The sequence below is a fragment of the Pinus tabuliformis genome, chromosome 8, assembly GCF_031772625.1.
Source record: "Pinus tabuliformis cultivar Carrire ecotype Pingquan chromosome 8, CPIR1, whole genome shotgun sequence".
NCBI classification, from domain to species: Eukaryota; Viridiplantae; Streptophyta; class Pinopsida; order Pinales; family Pinaceae; genus Pinus; species Pinus tabuliformis.
The window spans coordinates 964801747-964825372 of NC_142294.1; the positions used below are offsets into that span (position 1 = coordinate 964801747).

At 35.2% G+C, this 23626-nt stretch overlaps 1 protein-coding gene across 1 annotated transcript in view; it reads left to right on the forward strand.

The window, feature by feature from the left end:
• Positions 1 to 21069, forward strand: part of LOC149238675 (putative transmembrane GTPase FZO-like, chloroplastic) — a 207271-nt gene extending 186202 nt beyond the window's left edge. The window contains exons 6-8 of the mRNA XM_089369638.1: positions 9330 to 9590; positions 10684 to 10799; positions 20371 to 21069. Coding sequence (XP_089225764.1) covers positions 9330 to 9590; positions 10684 to 10799; positions 20371 to 20653 — 660 coding nt within the window. The 3' untranslated portion in view covers positions 20654 to 21069. The remainder of the gene's footprint in view (positions 1 to 9329; positions 9591 to 10683; positions 10800 to 20370) is intronic.
• The last annotated feature ends 2557 nt before the right edge of the window (positions 21070 to 23626 follow it).

A 23626-nucleotide genomic window follows, 5' to 3' on the forward strand; every position in this document is an offset into this window, starting at 1 on the left:
TTGCAACCTCATATACTAATATAAATAAAAGCTGATTTTGGATTTTCCTATATTTTTATTTTCATTATGTGATCATTCATGACTCATGAGTAAATGTGATGTAAATTTAATCTTAATGTTTAAATGTAATAAATTATAATCATATAATGTAAATGTATCATTAATGCTTTATGATTGCATACATATATATATATATATATTAATAATTTTTAAATATTTTTAATATATATATATATATTTGCGTGTCCCCGTTTCCAAAATTTGGGGAGGTCGCATTTCGTATCGCTTCCCGTTTCGGAAAGTCGTTTCCGTTTCCCCGTTTCGTGCAACTTAGCACAGGAGTGTTGCACCAGTGCAGGAAGGCACAGAGAGGTGTGCAACGGTGCGAGATGCAGGGAGTTGTTGCAGTGATGTAGAGGTCAGAGAGAGGGAGCACTTGTCAGCGGCAGAGGGAGCTTCAACGTCAGTGGGTGTCTTTAGCCCAACAGGAAGGTTAGTTGGGAGATCAGTTACTTACTTCTTAGTAACTGAGTTGCAGTGCAACAGTGGGCAGCGCGATGCAACATGATGAGAAGAGGTGCAGTGCGGATGCAGTGTTGGGAGAAAGGACCATCAACAACACGGATGCAGAGGGAGCTGTCGTACAGATGCAGCAGTGGCAGTGGCAGAACCATGGGCAGCAGTACAAGAGGCAACAATGCAGAGGATGGTGGGCAGGAAGACCTAGCACCAACACAGGTACTGATGCCGGATGATCAAAGTAATACTCAGTGAGGGGTATTGCTAGAGCACAGTCCTCGCTAAGAGGGAGTGTTGATTTGGAATAGCATCGGATGTGCTCTAGCCATGAAATTTGGTGGAGAGGTTGGGGTACATGAGATCTCCAATACCTAGAAAGGGTTTGGGAAGATTCTAAACAGATCAGGAGATATTAAAATAATTAATATTTTTAATGGAGTCACTAAGTCTAAACTTAGGGAAAATAAAATATTAATGTGTATTAATATGAATCTGTGTTAGAGTGGTCCAAAAGACATGGATCAAGCTAGATCTAATGTTAGCCGTTGATTAAAGACTTAATCTCGGCCGTTGAGATGTCAACAGGAAAAGTATAAGAGGAGGCTTGAGGGTCACTTGGAGGGTATAACAGATGATCAGTTATTCTATTCTCTAGAGAGGGGTTTGCTAAGAGAGATAGAATTAGTGATTGGGAGAGCAACTGAGGGGCATTGAGTACAGAGAAACAAAGAAGGTAGAGATTGTGTCGGGAGAGCAGCGCAGCAGCCAAGGAGAGTGATGCAGAGCCAGCAAGGGTTCACGCAGGGGCAGCCAAGTGCTGTGCAGAGCACCAGAGAGGCCAGTGTGTCTGACGCAGAGGCCTAGAAATCTGACGCAGGGCCTCCTGGGGATGACACAGGCCAAGAAAGGCTGACGCAGGGCTAGCGTGAGACAGAGAGGGGTTGTTGCAGTCTAGATTGGGCAGACGCTGGGGTTGCAGAGCAATTTTGTGTTGAGGAGCTGCCGGAAAGATTTTCCGGGGTTTCAGCTAGGAGATTTCTCTCAAACTTTGATGTATAGCTGCTAAGGAAATTCTCTGTTGGGTAGGCTAGTTTCGACACCTAGATTGTACTCTGATATTGTTTAATAAGAAAACCCTTAGATAGCTGCACCGGTTTTCCTGCATTTGGTTTTTTTGGGGACATTGGTCCAACAATAATGGTGTCATGTGGTGTGTTTGTTCTCGTCTCTTTTAGTTGCTGATCTATAATATGTTGAGCATGCATTGGTGTTTATTTTCAGTATTTACTTTGTAAATAACTTGTTAAAGAAAAATAACAAGTAGGTAGGAATAAATCAGAAAAAATGCATGAAGGGTTTCTAAACTAAGTAAACTTAGAAACTTCAACACGCATTACGTTTAACCCATACAAGAATAAAGATAACAACATACATGCAGTTAACCAGTACGATAACAAGATAGCATCAAAATTTTGACTTACATGAGAGAGAGAGAGTATATGCATTTATCAACTTCGCATTAGAGAAGCTCCAAAGACAATAACGAAATCCAAACATCATAGTGCATCAAGAAAAGCTCCAAAATATCATCCCAACAAAAAGTGTGAAAGTCTCATAAGATATACTAATCCAATCCAAGTGATGATGATGAAAATGAATCATCTCACTTCGATTTAAACAATCCTCTAAGGGATTCAAATGGCCTAATTTGGATTAATAATGCCCCTGAAATAAAATAATGTGCATAATAACAATACTTTTGGTGACAAGCCCACCAAATAGCTCAATAACACAAGAATAAGCCTCTCAAGAGGGCAGAGTGATCAATATAGTGAGTTGTTGGGCCTTTGAGGAGGCCTAATGAAGTCCAAGGGGTGCCATGATGAATAATTGGACTCCAAATATAGTGGACAAGGGGTTGGCCCCTTGTTTTCCAAGCGAGAACCTGTGGTGCTCCCAAGTGGGTGCGGGGCACAAAGATATCCTCATAGGTCTCCAAGTGGATCAAAAATGCCTATAGACCATCTATAATGGCTAGGACGATGACATAAGCCCTCCCTCTACAATAGGAGACATCCTCTGGACCTTGGAACATCTGTCAAGTGTATGTTGCAAGTGTGGAGCCGACTGGGCATGGTGAACTAGGTGCATCATCCTCATCCAAAAGGTGGAACACGAGCAATCAATGAGTGGTGTTGGGGATCCATGAAGTACTTTCTGCTATGGTGGAGGCCCATGGCTCTCAACGCTCACCCTACAAGCACCAATGTGGCCCTATGGAGGGCTAGGACCCTGTATAGGGAGACCAAGCCCCAAATGGAGATTCACCTGCAATCTTGCATAAGATCCAATGCGTCCCCTTGCCCTCCAATACAACAATTCATTAGAATAATCAAGTAAAAGAGCTTACAAGTCATAGAGTCAATGGGGCACTTCATGGTGGCATTCCCTTCCATAGTGGGCTTTGGCATGTACAAGTGTCTCCAAGCTCAATAAGGGGTTAATCAAGGACCCTATTAGGTGGTTTCAACCTTTAAAGGGGGTGTCATTTCTATGGTACATCCTTCAAGTGGCAGGCGACAAATGATATAGTAATGGAATAGAGTGGGGATCAGGGGATTCATCCAGACCACATGTTATGGTACAAGGGTAGATATAATGAGGGAAGCCTACACTTGGGTATATGAGTGTAGGAGGGAGCAAATCGTGGTACATGAGTTACCCCGACCTTTGTTTTTCCACCCTTCATATGCCTTTTGACTTTGATTTTTTTTCTTCATAACTGTTCGGGGCTCCAGGGGATGAGAGCATGATATGTAATATATAACAGTGGATACCCCCTTAAGGTGGGGCAGCTCATCGCCAACTTGGGGTTGGGACAATCATGGGTTCCTTAATGATGGAGGAGCTCATCTAGGGCCATAGGAACCAGGGTGATGACCATGGATAAGGGGTAGCCGTAGAGCTCATGTTTAGCTTTTGCCCATGTGTTAAATTTGTATGTCTCGGCCATATTTTTCATTTTGTAGTACATTTATTGTTGAGAGTGGCCAATTATGCTTTTTCTTTTCTTTTTAGCTACATCAACCTCTGGGGCATCGTTCTAGGCCCGACCAAGGTGTGGACAAGGGGAGGGGGAAGCTAACCCTATGTGGACCCAGTGGACACATGTGGACTCGGATGGAAAAGAGATGAATGGCGTTAAAATGAGTGGAAGGGGATGATGCCTGTGGTGTTAGGAAGTGGGACCACACAACCAAAGTCAGGATTTCCCAAGTAGTGCAACTCTAAAGCTAGTGGCTAGTAAAGGAGATCCCATGGGACTAGGATACAAGGTTAATCACAAAATTAGGGAATGTAGACGAGAATGTAGACCTAGTCCACTCTTCCCGCTGAATCCCCCCACCAATCCATGCCCAAAAGTGCCTATGACAAGGAAAATTACTCAACTATACCAATGAAAAGCCATACCTTCGAGGTCGGGAGGCACCTTCAAACATATAATCATAACAATTGGGCAAGGGACCACATGGCTGGCTGAGGTGGCGGAGGTGATGACACATCGAGCTATTTGGTGGCTGCAAGGGGCTACTGGCTGTTGGCTGAGGACCATCTGGGAGAAATTTTTTCTCTCATATACACTACCCACAGGTGGTGGGTAACAAGTCCCAAGGCTGAAATTGCCTCCTCTTCCAAAATTTTTCTCTGATGCGGAAAATCAAAATTGGGGATATTACATTTGCCCATAAAAAGGGCAGAGAAAATCACTAGTTTAAATTATGTATCTAATTTCATTGTAGATTACTCATGATGATGAGATACATTTATTAAATTTTTTGTTGATGTTTTGAGGCCGAGTCAAGACTCGGGGACATGTTTTATTATTGATGGGTGATTTAGCACTAGACATCTTATACATCTCATGTATTAGTTCTGTTTTACGTGGCAATGCATTTACTTGATGTTGTTGAGGCTTTAGATGTAAAAAAAATGAATATTTGTGTATTTTCTTTAATTTTGACGAAGTTTTTTGATTTTTACCAATATTTTCCCGATTCTACGATTTTTTTCTTTCCAAACCTTAGTCGATTTTTTGCCATCGCTGATGTCATCAACACTGATATAAATAAAATCGAGGAGGACCTTGTGCCTTTTCATTGAAAATGAATGTATTTATAATAAAATATTTATTTATACATTTATATTTGTTTATTTTGGTTATGTTTTTATATTATTTTTGTTGGAAATATAATCCTTTGGGGCTATGTGAATTTGCCATTTGGCACATTCAGTTAAGTGGAAGGCGAAAAGTCTCAAGTGAAGGTCAACAACGATAGAAGTCCAAGAGACCTCTTGGAATATGAAATCAAGGGTTAGAAAATTTGCATATTAATATCTATATTCTTTTAATAATATGCATTCCACAATTATTATCTATTGTACATTTTTGTGAGTGAGTTTTGACATGGTATGAGAGCCACGGTGTGTGGCCTTCCCTGACCACTAGTTTTGCAGTCTTCATAAACCTTGGTGCTCCATAAGAGGCTAGGGTTGTATTTCACAGTTTGCCTAGGTTTGAAGCTGATTGTATTTTCTTTCAATTTTGTACTCATGTGAAAAGAAATTAGAGCAATAAATCTAATGGCTTGACTCACCATTCTCTTGCTTGTTTGGTGCCAATTCTCTTAACGCTAGACCATCACTTCCAGGGCATTTTATATTCCTTTTTCTTTTTTTAACTTTTATAGCTATCCTATATCGAATTTTCCCCAGACCCTGTTTGATTGAGGTTTCTAATCTCTGTAGAGGTATTTAGTGAGTTCAAAAATAGGAATGAGATGTTACATTCCCATACAAACAAAGACAGGGACATGAAGCTTTGAGTTTTCTAGGGAATTTTGGTATAATACAACGTAGGTGTGGGTATCGAGCCCATCAGAAGTTTATTAAATAAGTTGTTGGTTTTGGTATCAAGTATAGAGCTCAGATAAAGAGCGAGATAAATTGTTGGGTTTGATAAAGCTGTGAGGTATCAAGCATGAGTCCCATCTCAGTTTATTGCATCCTTCTCATGCTTGATACCAAAACCAACAACTTATTTCATAGGCTTCTAATGGGCTTGATACCTGCACCTATGTTGTATTATAGCAAACTTCAATGGGAAACTCAAAGCCTCATGGCCCTATCCGTGTGTTGTACGAGCTCCTATTCTTAACCTTCTCTTGAAATATCTCTCCCTAGTTACATCTATCTCGATTTAAAAATATTAGCCTGCATGGAGGATGTGAATCAAATTCAAAATCTATTTCATCGGCTACAACAATATTTTTTGTCGGTATTGCAGTAGTTCTTTGGCGAGGTATCAATACCATAGCCTCCTCTGCTTTTGTTCCTTGATCCTGGGGTCTTCTGTAACGAATAAAATATATATAAATAATGTAAAATAATATAATTGATAATAAGCATAAATAATTATTAGTTAAGTAGTAATTAGGTTGAAGAGGCATGTCTAATTGAGACATGACTCTTCATGAAGAGACACTTGCCTGCTTCTCGTTCTCATTTGTAAATCATTCATTATCATCATCATTCTTATTCATATATTTAATATAATATTTATATCCTCAATGGATAATTTCATATTCCAAGTTTTCTGGAGTAATTAGTTTTTAGAAGAAACTTTGTTCGCTTCATTTGGTATCAGAGCCACGTTTGGCTGATCACCAGGCCTTTGGCTATCGACTCTTTGTCAAATTTATTGCTGTTGCAGTTCAAGCGTTCGCTAAATATTTGGGAGTTTCTCCTTTTCTCCATTTTTCTAGGCCTTTGGCCATAAAAAAAATTAACCAAAAAAAAATATAAGTAAATAAAATAAAGAAAAAGAAGAAGATAAAAAAAAGTAAAAGAAAAAAACAAATGGATACAAAATCTCATACCAAGTATATTTAAACTTTTTACGTGGAGAAGCCCGTGGTTTTAAAAACAACCCATGGTAATTGCCCATGGTATTTTAAGAAGTTCAAAAAAAAAACAAAAAAAACAAAAGGAATACATTTTACTTTTTATGTGGAGAACAATTTAATGGAGGTTTTAAAAACAACCCATGGTAATAGCCCATGGTATTTTAACATCATGACCGTGTTATATGAAAAGACGTGACCTTTATATTTATTAAGTGGGGTGACATTAACATTTTATCAAGAAAGTAATTAAGTATATAAAAAAAGGGACCAATTTATTATTTAAAAAAAGAAGTGAAACTATTATTATTACAAGATAATAAAGTTATTTTGAAAAGGGGCCTTAATATAAAGAAATACATACATATATAGAGGGCAACAATATAAAGGAGTATTTTTTTAATAAAAGGGTATTCAAGTTTTAACAATCCACATTAAAGGAGAATATTTGAAAAATATATATAGAAGAAATAAGTGATATTTTATAATAAAAATAGCTCCAGTTGACATATTGTTTACGTAAAAACATCAAGGCAAAAATGGAGACTAGTAATGAAAGGTTTCCTAAAACCCATAGTACATGTGTTTGCACACTATTTCAAATCAAAGGATCGCTCGCAGGAAGAGACATCATAATCTCTGTCTGTCCTGCTGAAAGAAGTAATTATGTTAGTCCTAAATGTGCTAATCAATTGGTGATTCCTGAATCAAATATAGTTGAAACAAATATTTTTGGCAAACAATACAATATAAGCAATTTACACCTAAATATTGGAGATTATACTTTTACCTCAGAATTCACTGTGAAAACCTTACGTTTTTATGATAGTGACATTGATAGTGACATTGTTTTCGGGTTACCTTGAATGGGAACTCTAGGTTCCTTTATTCTAAATACAAAGAAGTAGTTTTTTAACATTTTCTTACAAGAAGAAGAAAATAATGCTCTAAGATTTTACACTAAAACCAAATTCAGTAACACCAGCAGATGTCTAAGATATTTCAAAAGTAATGTCTCAAGAAGGTAAAAAGGTATTACAAAATATGCAAAAAGAAATTGACAAAATCAATGTTGACAAAAATGAAGAAATTTCTCGTTTTAAAAACCATAACGAAAAATCGCTGTTGCAAATTAAGAAACTTAACAAGGATAAGAAGTCATTAGAAAACAAGGTACAACAACTTATCGAGAAAGAAGCATCAAATGTAGGAATTCAAGTTGATGACAAAACAACAAATACCGATCGAGTGAATATGATAACTCAAGAAGACAAGTCAGTTAAAGAAACGACACACTTAGATGTTGCAGTTCAGACAATGAACATCCCAAGTGAATGTTCCATAACCATCTCAACAACATCTTTGCCAGAAGAAAATATAAAAATTGGCACATGCCCAGTAAGGAGAAATCAAACCAAAAAAGTTCCATATCGGCATCCGAATCATGAGAACAAACGAATCAACCATGATACGTATCGGGACTATTCAGACCAGAAACAACAAATTGATGTTTCAGAGAATAATGACGTAAAATCAATCCAGTCTTATGCTAACAAGTCGTTACAAAATTCCAGTGATCAAAATACTATACAGAAGATTAATGTCGGATGGTCTGATCCCTTCTCAGCGTGACAATTTTGTTTGTCACTAAGAAGATCATATTAACTTGTATCGACGAGGATGACTATTCCAAGAGAGAAAGACGTTCGAAGTCGAAAAAGAGATCAAGCCTGTTTTCATCGACAAGCTTTGAGGACAAAGCTCTTTGAGGAAGGAGACAATGTAATGAATAAAATATATATAAATAATGTAAAATAATATAAATGATAATAAGCATAAATAATTATTAGTTAAGTAGTAATTAGGTTGAAGAGGCATGTCTAATTGAGACATGACTCTTCATGAAGAGACACTTGTCTGATATATAAGCAAGCTTCTCATTCTCATTTGTAAATCATTCATTATCGTCATCATTCTTATTCATATATTTAATATAATATTTATATCCTCAATGGATAAAATTTCATATTCCAAGTTTTCTGGAGTAATTAGTTTTTAGAAGGAACTTTGTTCGCTTCATCTTCATTTGGCGTTGTTCCAGAGCATGAAAAAAATATCTGGAAGGTGAAATTGAGAAGAGCGCGGAGAAGATTGCGGGGCTTGTCAAAATAAGGGTTGAGGAGTTTATGTAGGAGGATGTAGGATCGACCAGCCCAACCCAAAGCTTGATATGTTATGGTTTCAACCAGAAACTTAATATGTTTCTTCTTTCAATCTTGTGAATCAATCTAGCATCGCATGACACAACCAACACGATGAGGCACGAGCACCTGGGTTGGCATACATGAGGTTTAGGTTTAAAGTTTGGACAAGACCACTTCCCAACACTTGGAATCCCTTCTAACATGGCTTAATTGCCCTTAGCTGCACTCCAAAACCTTTGTGATCTTCGAAACCATAACTGAATTGCGTCAGAATGAGGCAATAAATCGATTTCAAGGTTTTTTTTCATAGGACACGTGTCCAAATTTCGGGACACCAGTAGGGCTTGTGTCCTATGAATAGGACATGAGTCAAACTCATGTTGGACACGTGTCACTTGTGCTGGACACGTGTCACCCACGTGATGTGTCCGACATGAAGGATTCGAGACACGATTGGGAGGGGGGGGAAGGGGAGGGCATGCCAGGTGACATAGTTGAATTGCATTTCATTTAGAAAACCATCATTTTAGATTGAATGAGCATATTATTCCATCCATGCATAAAGATTGTTTTTTTCAAAGAAATATGATGGATGTTCTACTCCATTTTGCTATTTTTTATGCTTTAACTTGAAATCTTCATGCAAAACAATGCTTACCATATGCATATGCAGAGTTTACTTGGAAAATATTGGACTTGGCTAAGATCAAATAATGATCAACAAGAAAGACAGCTTAGAGAGATTTTTGAGGATGAATGGCCCAGTTTGGTGAATCCTGGCAAACTGAATACTGAGATGGAGAAAAAAGCAGAGGAGCAAATACAACGAGCACACAGCATGGAAGTATTGGAAGAGTTCAATGTTAAGGCTGCAACTATACTTTTTGAGCAAGAAATCCGTGAAGTGGTGAGCTCTCTAGCCTTTCCTCTGGTATAATGATTTAATCAATGGTTTAAATTTTATTAACATATGGTAATTGATATGTTCCTATATTTCTACTACATTTAGTCCATATGTGACATGGTGACTGTCATCCTTTTAAAGAATTCAAATACACTTCTATCTTCGAATTTGTCCTCCTGAGTCTCTTGGTGCTGCAAAGTGCTCATGCGACATGTGATTTATATTTGGATGTTCTTCAACAAAACTAAGTTTTTATTGTTCAGTTTATTGATCTACAGAAAGTTTGAGTCCTCACCATAAGCAGTGAAATCGTCCTCAGCTGCATAGCATAGGAGTACACTGGTCATGCAGAAGCGAAGGATAGGAAACAGACATGAACACGTATATACTTAACATAAATACACAGAGGGAATAATTTAAGCAACTGTATCTTTTATTATGTTAGTAGCAAGTACAAAGGGATCACTTTAGAACTCCAGCGTCCAAAATATGGACACAGAGCATACTGGGGAGGAATGATAATGAACACATCATCATAGAATCCTGTGGCATATGTGCCCAATTGGAGATCAGCAGCTGGTTGGAAAGCCATTGCCAATAGGCCTTTCAACTACTCATGAATTTGTCAGCCATGCTTTCTTATTACTAATATGCCCTTATCTGGATCCCTTTTAGTAATAAGTTGCTTATATTCTTTATAGCAAAGCAGCAGGCACACTATATTTTAATGACCAACAAAGCTTATTTGAATGGAATTTAAATTGAAACTTACCTAATTATATTATTTAATACTGTCTGATATTCAAAACTCTGCAATTATTATTCTAGATTTAGGTGGCATATGTTTTGCTCTTACAAGAGGCTGAACTTAACCTACTGCTCTAAAAGAATGCAATTACTTTACTATATATTCTTGCTAGATTCGTCAAGTACTTTTGATGCATTGAATATAAACAAATGTAAATGCAAATGACTTTCTTTTAGAATGACAGAACAGTTGTTTGGTGGAAGATGGATTTTCACAAGATGTATTTTAACGCCCTGTTTTCATAATGGTTTCGATCTGAAGGTGGATGTTATTTTGTAATTATTTCAGGTAATTGAAACATTTGGTGGACTGGGAGTAGCTGGATTTTCTGCTTCTATCTTAACTTCAATCTTGCCCACCACAGTAGAGGATCTCATGGCTCTGGGTCTCTGCTCTGCTGGAGGGTAAAATTCGTAGTCTTGTATCCTTTGATGATTTTACAATGGTATATACATTTGATTGTTAGCTACATTCAATTGTTTTATCAATTAAGGTTTCTCTCACTACCAACAATGTTTTAAAGATCTTTCAGATATTTGAGGTCTTTGGGATGTGGTACTTTTTGTGCTATATAAAAACAGAGTCAAAACATATTCTTGCTTTTTGGTTCACTTAGTGTTTATGATCTTATTTTCTTCTCCTCATGTATGTACACACTTACAGATTGAAACATAGACAAAAGACGAAATGGGATGGAATTCCCCTGGCTAGCCTGGCCAGGTTTAAGGAACATAATAACTGGAAACTTGAAAGCCTTATTACATGAGGGACATAAATACTTTGAATTTAAGGTTTCTTTCTTTTCTGCAGAAAAAGGCGCGTAATTTCATTCCTATATGGATGAAGAAAATTACCTTTTGTATATACACTGCCTGAGTGTACTCTGTGAAAGTAACTGAAAGCAGAAACAAAAATATGAACATAGAAGGGAAAATATAACTACCCTCAAATAAACTATTCTGATAAGTTACATATTACAAAAAATATCATGTCAGGAAACCCAAAATAAAACACAAAAACTGACCCCGGCCCCAAAAAGACACAGAAGTGCATGATCAGGCCACAGAGCCCAAAAAACCATAATCCTGTACAGCATGTACAGCCATGAACAACTTGTGGGATGTGCGCTGAAGAAATAAGATTTTGCATTTTCTGAGCAAGAAAAAAAACCATTTCCATAGATATAAGCCGACACTGAAGAGAAAACAAAAACTAAAATTCCTGTATGCGACGAGAGAAATTTAAGGTTTCTTATCATTGGCAGTAGAGTATTTGCACAACGGTGGGATTGTTTGATTTGCATTATCCAATGCCGCTTACAAAAGAAGCAGTTCCCGAACAATAAGTGAATTTCACACTGTTCTTCAGCTTTCAGGTTTAGATACAGTGCAGCAAACAATAAGTAAAATACCAAATTGGTTCAAACACAAAGCTTTAGGGAAAATACAATTTTGTGAATTCCAGGTATGGGTTGAGATTCGAGATTTCAAAGTTGAAGAAGTTCCAAGGAACTGTCATACAGTCCTCAAAAGTAGCCACGTTGGTGGTGGATTTGTCAACTCAGTTTTTTGGGTTTAATCTGTTTGTTTTCAAGCTTTTGTAAACAAGTTTGTCACGTCACATTGTTGGCCTCTCATCAGCTATAGTGTACTGTGTACCTCAGCCTCACCCAGTTCAACACAGTTTTGAGACATATAAAATAACCTGTCTCTGTTTGGAAAGGAACTAGAATAGAAAGAAAATACATCCTCATCAATTAAATTGTGCATACTATTTCTGTCAAGGATTAGTTCCATGAGGGATGAGCTATGATAGAATAGTTCCATGAGGAATGAACTATGTACAGAACTACTGTAAGATACCCTTCTAGTAATATCTCAAGTTTCCCACAAAATATCTGAACTTGGTTAACTCTGTCTCTGAGGTATTTCATCAAACAGTTTGAATGCATATGGCTGTAGGTGTATTCTTTTGTATTTTATTTCAAATAAAAGAATACAGTACCACAAATACACCGTGAGAAGGCTTCAACATAGCAGTATATAATTTATATTAAACCTAGAAATGGTACATACTACTGATGGGGACTTGTAACAGTGAAACGAGAGAAAAACATATAAGTAGATGGCAGCTCCTTTTGTTAAACAGTTAGGCTGTAGGTGCTGTTCATCTCTCCAAGATGATTTTACAGTCCAGAAATTATGCCCACAGGCACAGCAGTCGCATACAACTCTCAGAAATCAAGTATTTAGCCCTTAAAGAGTAGACTCGACCCCAAGGAAATGAGGTCAATACAGCAGTAAACTTAATGTAATGATCCATTTCGATTTATAAGCAAAAGGCTAAGTTACCAGGATTCGGACCAGTTTTTTGAAAAGCCAGGATTCCGGAAACGGCAAGTGTAAGCAAATATAAAATATTTTATAATTTTTAAAATTAAAATTTATATAATTATAAAAATAAAAACTAAATTTATGTAAATATAAATATAAAAATAAAAACTAAATTTATGTAAATATAAATATAAAAATAAAAACATATGCTAATTTTTAAATATATAATTTTGACATACAATAAATAATTACTATATAAATAATTCCTACTGTATCATTTATAAATATAAATTAAACATTAATCAAATTTATATAAAAATAATAATAATTATATAAATAATTCCTATTATATCATTATTTTAAAAATTATATATTATTTTAAAAATTATATAAATAATTCCTATTGTATCATTATTCTAAAAATTATATAAATATAAATAAAAACATATGTTAATTTTTAAATATATAATTTTGACCTACAACAAATAATTATTATATAAATAATTCCTATTGTATCATTATTTTAAAAATATAAATATAAATTATATAAATAATTCCTATTGTATCAAAAAATTATGTAAATATAAAAATAAAAACTATATTTATATAAATATAAATAAAAAATAAAAACATATGCTAATTTTTAAATATATAATTTTGACATAGAATAAATAATTATTATATAAATAAGGAGTTATCTATAATGCGACTTTTTTGAGATTTCGGTGACGGAATCCGGCGGAAGAAATTGAGGTTAAATCTTGATTGGTTGCAGTTAAAATGGTTTTTTAACTGCATATTTGGATTCAGCAACCTGGAAAACCCTTGCGACGCTTTCATTGTGCAGAAACTAGCTATCAAACTTCGATTCCAATAAATTCCTGCTGGATTTCGACCAGAAAAACCCACCGGAAAAGCTTTCAAAAAGTCGCGTTATAGACAACTGCTATAAATAATTCCTATTGTATCATTATTTTAAATTTTTTTAAAATTATAGAAAATAAAAGTAAAAACTAAATTTATATAAATATAAATATAAAAATAAAAACATATGCACACTTTTAAATATATAATTTTGACATATAACAGATAATTATTATTTATTATATAAATAATTCTATTGTATCATTAATTATTATTTATAATATAAATAATTCTATTGTAAATTATTTAAAAATTATATAAATATAAAAATAAAAACTAAATTTATATAAATACATAAATAAATAAAATAAAAATAATTCCTAATTTTATCATATATAAATATAAATTAAACATTAATTAAGTTTATTTAAAAATAATAATATTTATATAAATAAATATAAATTAAACATTAATTAAGTTTATATAAAAATAATAATAATTATATAAATAATTCCTATTGTATCGTTTATAAATATGAATTAAACATTAATTAAATTAATATAATAAAAAAAAAACATATCTGAATTTTTGAATATATAACTTCAATATAATACTTCAAAAATAATTATAAACTTAATTATAATATAATTAATGCATCATTTATAAATATTTATATTTATAAACACTAATTATTAGTTATAATTATTTATATCAAGCAAATTATTAAATTACTTTAGAAAAAATACTTTTAAACTTTTTTTTTTTTTAAATTGATTAAAATATAAACCTACTTTTTAAACTTTAAAATATTTTCACGTCACACGTATTAAAGGTTATTAAAGTTTATAATATGTCTTTGTATTAAAGTTTATAATATGGGGTCAACATAGAAATAATAAATTGTGCTCCGCCAACTTAATCCGTTTCTTATTCGCTTCATTGACTTGCATTAAAGTTTATAATATCTTGCATTAACGTTTATAATATGTTTAACATAAAAATAATCAATTTTATGTTGCCCAGAAACTCGCTAATTTATTTTCACGGACGGATTCATAAACCATTTCTTATCATTCGATTGACTTGCGTTGAATTCTCTGTTTTGGAATTTTGTGTGGAAGTACGTTGATGGTTTTTTTGCCCACGGGCAGAAGATGGGTGAATTTTTGCGGATTTGGATCCGAATCTGTCTCTGATCCGAGGATCCATGGATCCAACCATTAGGCTTGATGGATCCGGTAACAATGGCAAAAGGGTATTGGCATGCATACGAGGTATGCATATGATAGTTACATATGCATACATCACATGCCTTGCACTAATATACTTATTAAATGATTATGAAAGATGTTTTTTTTCAGAGAAAAAAGCATCATAGATTATATTGAGACAATATAAAAAACATCATAAGATACAAAAGGGTGGCATATGACAGCCACGATCCGAGACATCTCGAGGAAAAGCAAATGTCAGAGGTCCGAAAAGGAACCATGTACAGAAAGACAAATACATCAGCATGAAACAAAAAGGACTGTGTATACAGGACATCCATATTGCAATACATATACATCAAGTTCAGGAAAATAGCTAAAAGGCACCAAAATTAATAACCAGGAGTAACAAATTCCAGAATCGAACAGGACTTCTCTTCCTCCATTACTTCCATAGACCAAAAGCCAGATTCATATAGCAAGCCCCTTCTTTTTGCGCTGCTTTTTTGGAACTGAATCGTAGATTGCAATAATGTGATGCAAAATGGAACTATAGGGTTCCTTTGAGTCTCTGAAAATTTTATAATTCCTCCACTTCCATGCGCACCATAACACAATAATAATGAGAATACGCCGTGGCTCCCTTTGCCCGCACCACCATTCGAAAGCTGCATGGATAGAAACAAAAACAACATGAGGAAAACCAAAAAGAATGGCCAGATCGTACCAGATTTGCTGAGAGGATTTGCATTGGAAGAACATGTGGAGATTTGACTCCTCGTCTGATTCACACATCGAACACCTGCTTGGGCCGTGCCAGCTTCTTTTCCTCAAATTGTCCCATGTCAGATTCTTATTATTAAACACCAACCACGCGAAATAGATCATCTTAAGGGGGCATCCCGATTTCCAGAGTACCATAGGAAACTTAGAGCTTGTATGCAGAACCTTTGAAGAAATAGTATCAGAGTATATATCTTTTACTCGGGCTGGCAATTGTGCATTTGGCACAATCCAAATTAGGTGATCTGTCGTCCCACAACGTTGAATCCCACAGCCTCCGAGAGCATCTTTGACAGCTTTCCATGATAAGTTCAGTTCCTCTGGCAAACCAAGGTCAATGGCATCCTTCCATAAAGGGACAGGGCCACACCATGCAGATATGAGTTTATCCCATGTAAAGTTACCATTTCTGTGAAGGAAATATAAGAGGTTCTCAGGAATGGAGATGTTTCCACGACTACAGGCAATGGGATCAAAACCAATTAAAATACTGCTTCCAGAGTGAATCCTCCACTTCAGATTCTTTATAAAGTATTTCTCGACCTTCTGAAAACTGAGCCAGATGGCTGATCCGTGCTTGGTTCCAATTGCTCCAGTTCTGTACCAATATTCCAGATTTTTGCCTTTCATATATTTTAGTTTTATAGTGATACCTCTCCAGAGGGATTTACATAATAGAGCTTTGCCAAAGACCCTCAAATCCATTATACCCCAACCCCCAAGGCGTTTAGGTAATGATATACTTTCTATTTTGGTAAGATGGAACTTCCGCTGTTCAGATTTTCCACCCCAGATAAAATTAGCCGTAACCTTGGTCAGCTTGTGAATGATGCTTGCCGGGAGGTAGAATAAATGAGCCCAATAGACAGCCATCTGCAATAAAACGGCTTGAGAGAGTGTAACTCTACTTGCCAAGGATAGACTTCTGTGTTCCCATGCGGATATCTTTTTATAATATCTCTCTGTCAGCCATTGCTCTATCATTCTTGGAGTAACCCTTAGCTTTGAGATGAAAGTCTAAAAGGATTAAGTACCTAAATTATTAAGAAAGGAGATACTACCTAAAATTCAACGCCTTCAAAATATACCTATTAAGTTTTTCTTAATTATTTAAGGTTATTGAATAAAACTAATACTTTCAATCTTGCTAATGTAAATATTGATAACGATAGCATTAAAATTTATAAGTTAATTATTATGGATGTATATGTATAAATATTTATTATATTTAAATTTTATAATCAAAATTTTAAAAGTAGAAAAAAAAAAGAAGTAAAGTTTTAAATTCAACGTATCAAACTCCACACTAATAGATTACGTATCCTCACCTTTTTGTTACACGTAAAACATATAACTCTCAAATAAAATCTGATGAGGGCGGTGGAAGAGGGCGACGACCGCCTAGGAAGGGGTATTTATCCGGGTACGTAGAGACACCTAGGGGAGAAGAAAATTGGCCTGCTATAGGGGTGAAGTGTGGTTGAGAAGAGAATTCAATCAGAATTGGAGATTTTAGTTACTGTTCTTGAAGTTTTTGGGCACGGGTGAGTGTTTCAATTTTGAAGTTTTTAGGATTTGGGTACCGAGATTGTGCTCAGTTTGGCAGGGAGGATTTGATCATTTTGGTAATGAGCGAAAATTTAGAGCTATGACAGCTTGAGATCGACTTCAAACATGGAAGCCAAATATGTATTTGTGTATTAAATTGATAAATTTATGTTTAATTTGCCATTGTTAGAATTTAAAGATTTAATTTTGGTAAGGTCATTACATTCAACCAGCGAAATGAGGGTGCTCTGCCCCTACAATAAACTAATCTTGGCCCTCCAAACAGACTTTGATTCGGCCCTTAATGAATAAAGATATGCCCAGAAATACCAATGCGCTTGGCCAGCAAGAAAGAGGAGGCTCTCAACCTCTTTTAATAGGAAAACTCGGGCCCTTCTTATAGTAGAACCCAACCCCAAGAAAAAACAGAACTCGACCCTCTTAAGATGACAAAATGCGGCTCCTTAAATGATGTGAACTAAACCCGTAGAGCGAATATAGAATACCAAAAGTCAGATTATAAAATTAGCTGATAACACCCTTAGATCTGACTCCTTTTTGCCAATGTCTTCTTCTTCGTCCACAATGAAGCATAATGTCGGAATGTGAGTGATCTCTCTCAAATATTAGCTAAGGTGTATGGTTTCAACAACAAAATGAACAACCAAAATGAGGTTTTCCAAAAATCTAGTCTCTTTCTCAATAGCTTTCCAAAATTCTATTTTACTAACAACCAAAATGAGGGTTTCCAAAAATCTAGTCTCTTTCTCAATAACTTTCCAAAATTCTATTTTTCAAATAACAAATACAATAATGAGGAGAGACTCCTCATTTTCTCCTTTTTTATAATTCATTTGAATCTTTTGCCACATTTTTACCTTCTATTTTAATAAAGTCGCTTTAATGGGTTTTGTCACTATAATTTAAAAGTGACTTTTGGTTAGAGACCCATGTCCTTTTTCCGCTCTAGCTTTTATAAGTTTTTTAATAGGTGAATTTTTCCCGTCTTAACCTATGGGAAGTTAATTAAGCTAGCAGCACCATCCCCTTATGTCTCCTATGTGGAGGGACATTACAACTACAATAAAATCAAAGAAAAGGACTTTCGACATTGATTTCCTTGTACACTACGAACTTCCTTGGTGGTCCATTTCCTAACCATCTTGATGCCACTTGCTATCATTTATTTAGCACTCACAGATAAGTACTATGAATTATAATTTCGATTAAACTGTATTTATGTGAAGTTCAATACTACTAAGGGGTTTATGTCTACTTTGACAAGCACTAAGCACTTTATTATTTTAAATTTGGAATAAGATACAAAAGGGAAACCAATAATTTTTGGCATATCTAGATCATCTGGACCTATCTGCAGTCATTTGAACCATAAGACGGAAAGCTAATTCATCTTTATACATTGAGCAGATTAAAATCAAGTTGTCTATCATAATTAGGTAGATTTGGTAAAAACTGTCAGCATTACACTGGCTCGAGTCCAGAGACATATTATGTTTTTATTTTGTTTTACATTTCTAGAAAAATAATGGCTGACAATGGCTGACAATGCAATTGTTGTTTGTTTCCTATTCGGCTCCATTTTCTTAACTTCTTTGTTTTCATGTCACTGTGGCAGTACATTATCCAATTCCGGCTACCTTTTTAGGGCATGAGACAGATTTCTCTATTCTGTCAAGCTCTTTGGAGATAACCTTGATTACATACCTTGCAACTCTAATCTCTTTAAGGAAAAATGTAGTTTTTCAAGGTCAGTTATGCAAAGTCAACTTCATTCATCTTATTAGTCAAGATTACAAGTTGTTCGCAAATGTGAACATACATCTCTTGAAATCACCTTTGATCATGAAATAGACCCCACTGAAATGACTCGTCAGATTTTACAAAGAACACCCTACAAAAAAATGGAAACCTGATTCTTTATTTGAAGAGGGCGTGTAGCTACTGCAGAAGCCGCTTTTATGACCCTTGACAATAATTATATTGTTAGCTTTCAACAAACTCGTTTTACTGATTTTTGGAGCCAACTGAAATAATTTGATAAATGCGGATAGTTCTTGTTAAAACTTAAAACTAAGTTGCAGCCCTTGTTAAAACCAGCTTTTCTTTATTTAAAAATGGCTTTTCAGTGTTGACATTTCACGCATTTCTTTTGCTGGTGTCATGTTGACAGGTAAATGACAGGTATATTGCTAAAATAGTATTAGTAACATGTCTGTCTGAGAAGTCAAGGGAACTCGTAGTGGGTAGACTCTACAGAATGGATGCATTTTCTTCCGTTTTTAAAAATTCATAGATTTATCTTTTTATTTAGAGTATTTTAAATTTATACTGTTGTATTGTCGATTGTTTCTCTAGCTCTGTTTAGATTTACTCTCTTTTGGCTGTATATTTTAGTTGCATTAATAATTTCAATAGATATGACTATGCTTTTGACGGAGATTGAACCACAGTAAGGGTATTATTTATTGTTCTCTAGTGGGTGAACATGCTGTACAGGCTGTTCTTACCTCTGTGAATGGGATCAGTTGTTCCCTTCGTGACCAAAGTTTGTGTGGATGTTTTAATTTCCCTTTGCAGGCATCATCTTGATATTCTACGATTAAATTTCTCTTCTTACCACTTTCTCTGTAGCAGGCAAGTATGAGGATAGAGTGTTTGTCTTTTTGTACGGTCAACCTTTTTGAATGTATCCAACAAAATGCATTATTTCATTTATGTGTTGCATTTTTTAGGAAGAATAAAAATCTTATCCTATAATTATTAGCACATTGTTCGTTACAATGATTTTTCATCTTTTATGTCACGTAAGGCATTCCTTTTCGTTTTAGTGCTTCCATTTTCCCGACTAATATTGTTCTTAAATATAACATTAGTTTAGCAGACGTGTCTCTTATTTCAACATATGGCCACAAATTGAAACCAGATAGTGCAATGGTTCGATTATCTAGTATGTTCTATTCATTCTGTGTGAGGCTAAATGCTTGGCATCATTTATTTTTACTGAAATGTCCTTTTTATTCTTCATAGGCAATGGTCTTTTCAATGTTCTAAGTTATATTTAAGTATTAAATTCTTGAGAAGCATGCAGTTTTTGCTGGAATCTTTCCAAACAGCAATATTTGTATGCAGAGGTTTTATTCTGATTCTTTTCTTCATGGACATCAATATAATTTCAGTTCTGCTAGTTCACCCATCTTTGTGTGTGCGCTCTACAGTTTCTATGGAGTATGGAAATTACCTCAGCGCCGGTTAGAGGTAAAAAACAAGGTCCAACGAACAGCAAACTCATTTGCAAGACAACTAGAGGAAGCAATGCAAGAAGATTTGGCACAGGCAATGAGGGATGCAGAACATCAGGTGGACCTTATCAGCAAGCCCTATGAGCATGCAGCAGAGTTGAAAGCCAACCGATTAAATGGTTTCCTGGTAGAAATAAAACATGTCGAAAGGAAATTGCAGTTGTTACGGTTTAGAGTTCAAAATTTCCGGGTATCTTGATTTCACTTTTCACTCATCCCGAAGGAAGCAGTATATTAGCAGCTCTGTATTTTCTATGATGTAATATATATTTTCTTTTGCATACACAGCCATTATGGTGTGGGCTTACTTACTTTAGTGTTCAGCTCACCGTTTCATTATGTGTGATAGCCAATTTGATGTCCATGCTCATGATTGCTGTGCCTGCCGGTGCCTTTGCCCTATGATGTCAAGTGAGTCCCCAAATGTGGATTTTGAAACCGGGACAATGATGTTTCGACATCAAATTATTTGGCATCTGATGCAATTTGATACTCTCTTACTCTACGGAGTGAATGTATCAAAGTGTCCAATTTATGTCCTTTGCATGGCTGACACTTACGTTCCAGAGCAAATTGTTCAGTTCGGAAGTGATCATGAAATTTGAAATTAAAGTAGGATTGTTTTGTGTAAGAAAGGGCATGGATGTGGTGCTATGGTGAAATATTATCGTTGTTTAGCAGCTTGGAGGGTCCGATGCTGATATCTGCTCTGTTCTTGGTTTGTCCGATTGGTGATACTAAGTCTTGGGGATGATTGTGATGTACCTTTGCTATCTCATTAGTCTCAAAATTGGGTAACCTCAAAAGGAAAGTCAACTCAGCCGGTTTGTAAGACAATTCTCTGGATACTAAGGAATATATAAAATATTAAATATTTTAAACATGTTCCGTTTCATTACAAATCCTTACAAGTAGATTGCATAATAGTCAACTCACTCGGTTTGTAAAACAATTATCTGGATATTAAGGAATATATAAAATATTAAATATTTTAAACATGTTCTTTTTCATTACGAATCCTTACAAGTAGATTGCATAATTTATGTAACTAGCATAACCTGAAGCGGGGAAGGGGAATATCGAAGGGAATCAGATGGTGGACACGTTCTGTGAAGATTTGAGGAGCATTTGAGGGAGTGTTGCATTGCCACATGATGTTTTAGAAATTGTCCATGTGCTCTGCCACGTGGTCTTGTGATAGCGTTCGCAGCATTCATGGATGTTCTTTGTGCGTATGTATGAATGCAATTTTTTAGGCTTCAAAAACAAAACAACACAAATTTTATTTCTGACTCCTTTGGAACAAGTTCCTTTAGATTTTTTTGCATCACTGGTCACATGTCCTGACCTCTTAGTTAATATATATATAGTGTACTATCAGGGTCAGATGGTTAATAAAATCCACATTTTATTATTCGTGGACCTCTACTGTACTCATAGCCTACTATGCTGGCTTTCAATAGTTTAACTAACATAATCATAATGCACCTAAATATTAACAAATTACATTGTGAGATTGGTGCTTTGTAATTAGTTATTATATCATGTCATCCAAAGATAAAATCACAAATGTTTAGGCTTCTTGTCATGTCATCTCTAAGCATATATGTTATTCATTTCACATAATCTAAGGGTCAAAATTGGGGTATTACATAGCCTTCTTCCATTGATTCTACAATGAGTTATAGATGATGAGTAATACAATAAAAGAGAGAGAGAAAAAAAAAGATGGATTGACATCTACTACATGCTCAAGGGTAGATCTAGGCTCATAGCCATTTATAAACTGCGAGAACGTTCGAAGCAAAGTGTCCCAAAAATATGCAGTAGATGACACCAAGAAGCCTCCAAGAATGCTCCCTCCGCCTAGAATATAGCTTAGGTGAGGTAGAATAAAGCTCCTTTGAATATAGAACACCTAGGGTGCCCCGTTTTCCAAGTATAGGACCTCTCCTATGATAGATTCCTAAAACTCGGAGAATAAACCAAGCACAAAGCTCCAAAATGAAAAGATAAATGATGTAATGAGAGGCAAAAAGCCTTTGTAGGGTGCACTTTCTAAGGATAAATATATATGTTTGCTTGAAGGTCAAACCACATTATGTCTTAGAGAAGAATGCAAGTAAAAAAATAACACGTAATTTGGAGTACACACCACCCATACATGAGTCCAAAATTCTGCATTTTGATCTCAATAAGGGTGCATTTCTCTAGGAATAAAATAATATGGATGAAACCTTGTGTGAATGGTAAGGAAGGCTTCTCATGTGGTGCACCTTAGTATCCGAAGAGTAGCAAGTTTCCAAAGCAAAATGACTTTGAAAATGGAAAGGATCATGAATTGATAGTCAATTCCAAAGCAAGGAAGTGTAAGTGGAGTGAAATGCAATGCAATTGAAGTGTAGGTAGTCCCAAAATTAAAAGTAACTCAAGATAAGGTGCATGCCTTTAGGCCATAAATAGGAAATATGAAGCCCAAAATATGCTTAGCAAGCTTCTAAAGTCATATGTCCTATGCCTAGGTCAAAAATATTTTTTTGTGAAGTGTTGATCAAGTTAAATAGAACCATCTAGGCTAGTGCACCATAAGTCTCCAAGAATGGAAGTCCCACCTCAAGTGGGGCTCACCATTGAACCTTATAAAATAGTCGAAAGATCTGGATTTCATAAAATTGACGAAAATAAGGGCTTGTGGGATGACTTGAAATTGAATCCCATGCTATATGTGACAATAGGATTCTGAAAATAGCACCGAAATCTTGAAAATCCCAGGGCTGAAAAGATAAAAAAAATTCAATCTTGGTTGCCCTCATATTCACCCCACACATTATACTCTTAAATTAGTTATCCAAAAATATGATTATGTCCTTAAGGACCAAAATTGTATTTCAAACCAAGGTTTGGTTGGTTTTGACCAAGACCCAAACCACTTTGGATTGCAAGCAAAACATAATCATATGAGAATTTCCTAAAATGTTTCCAAAATATATATATATATATATTGAAAATATTGAAAATATGGAAGTACCCTTTTGGAGAATCATTAATTAGGTGCTAAAAAATGTCAGTCATATGTTGAAAAGACTAAGTTTGTAAAAAAAATACACTCTAAAAAATAACCAAGTTATGAATCTAAGAGTGACCATTTGATTGTCTTCATTGCCCCTCGTAT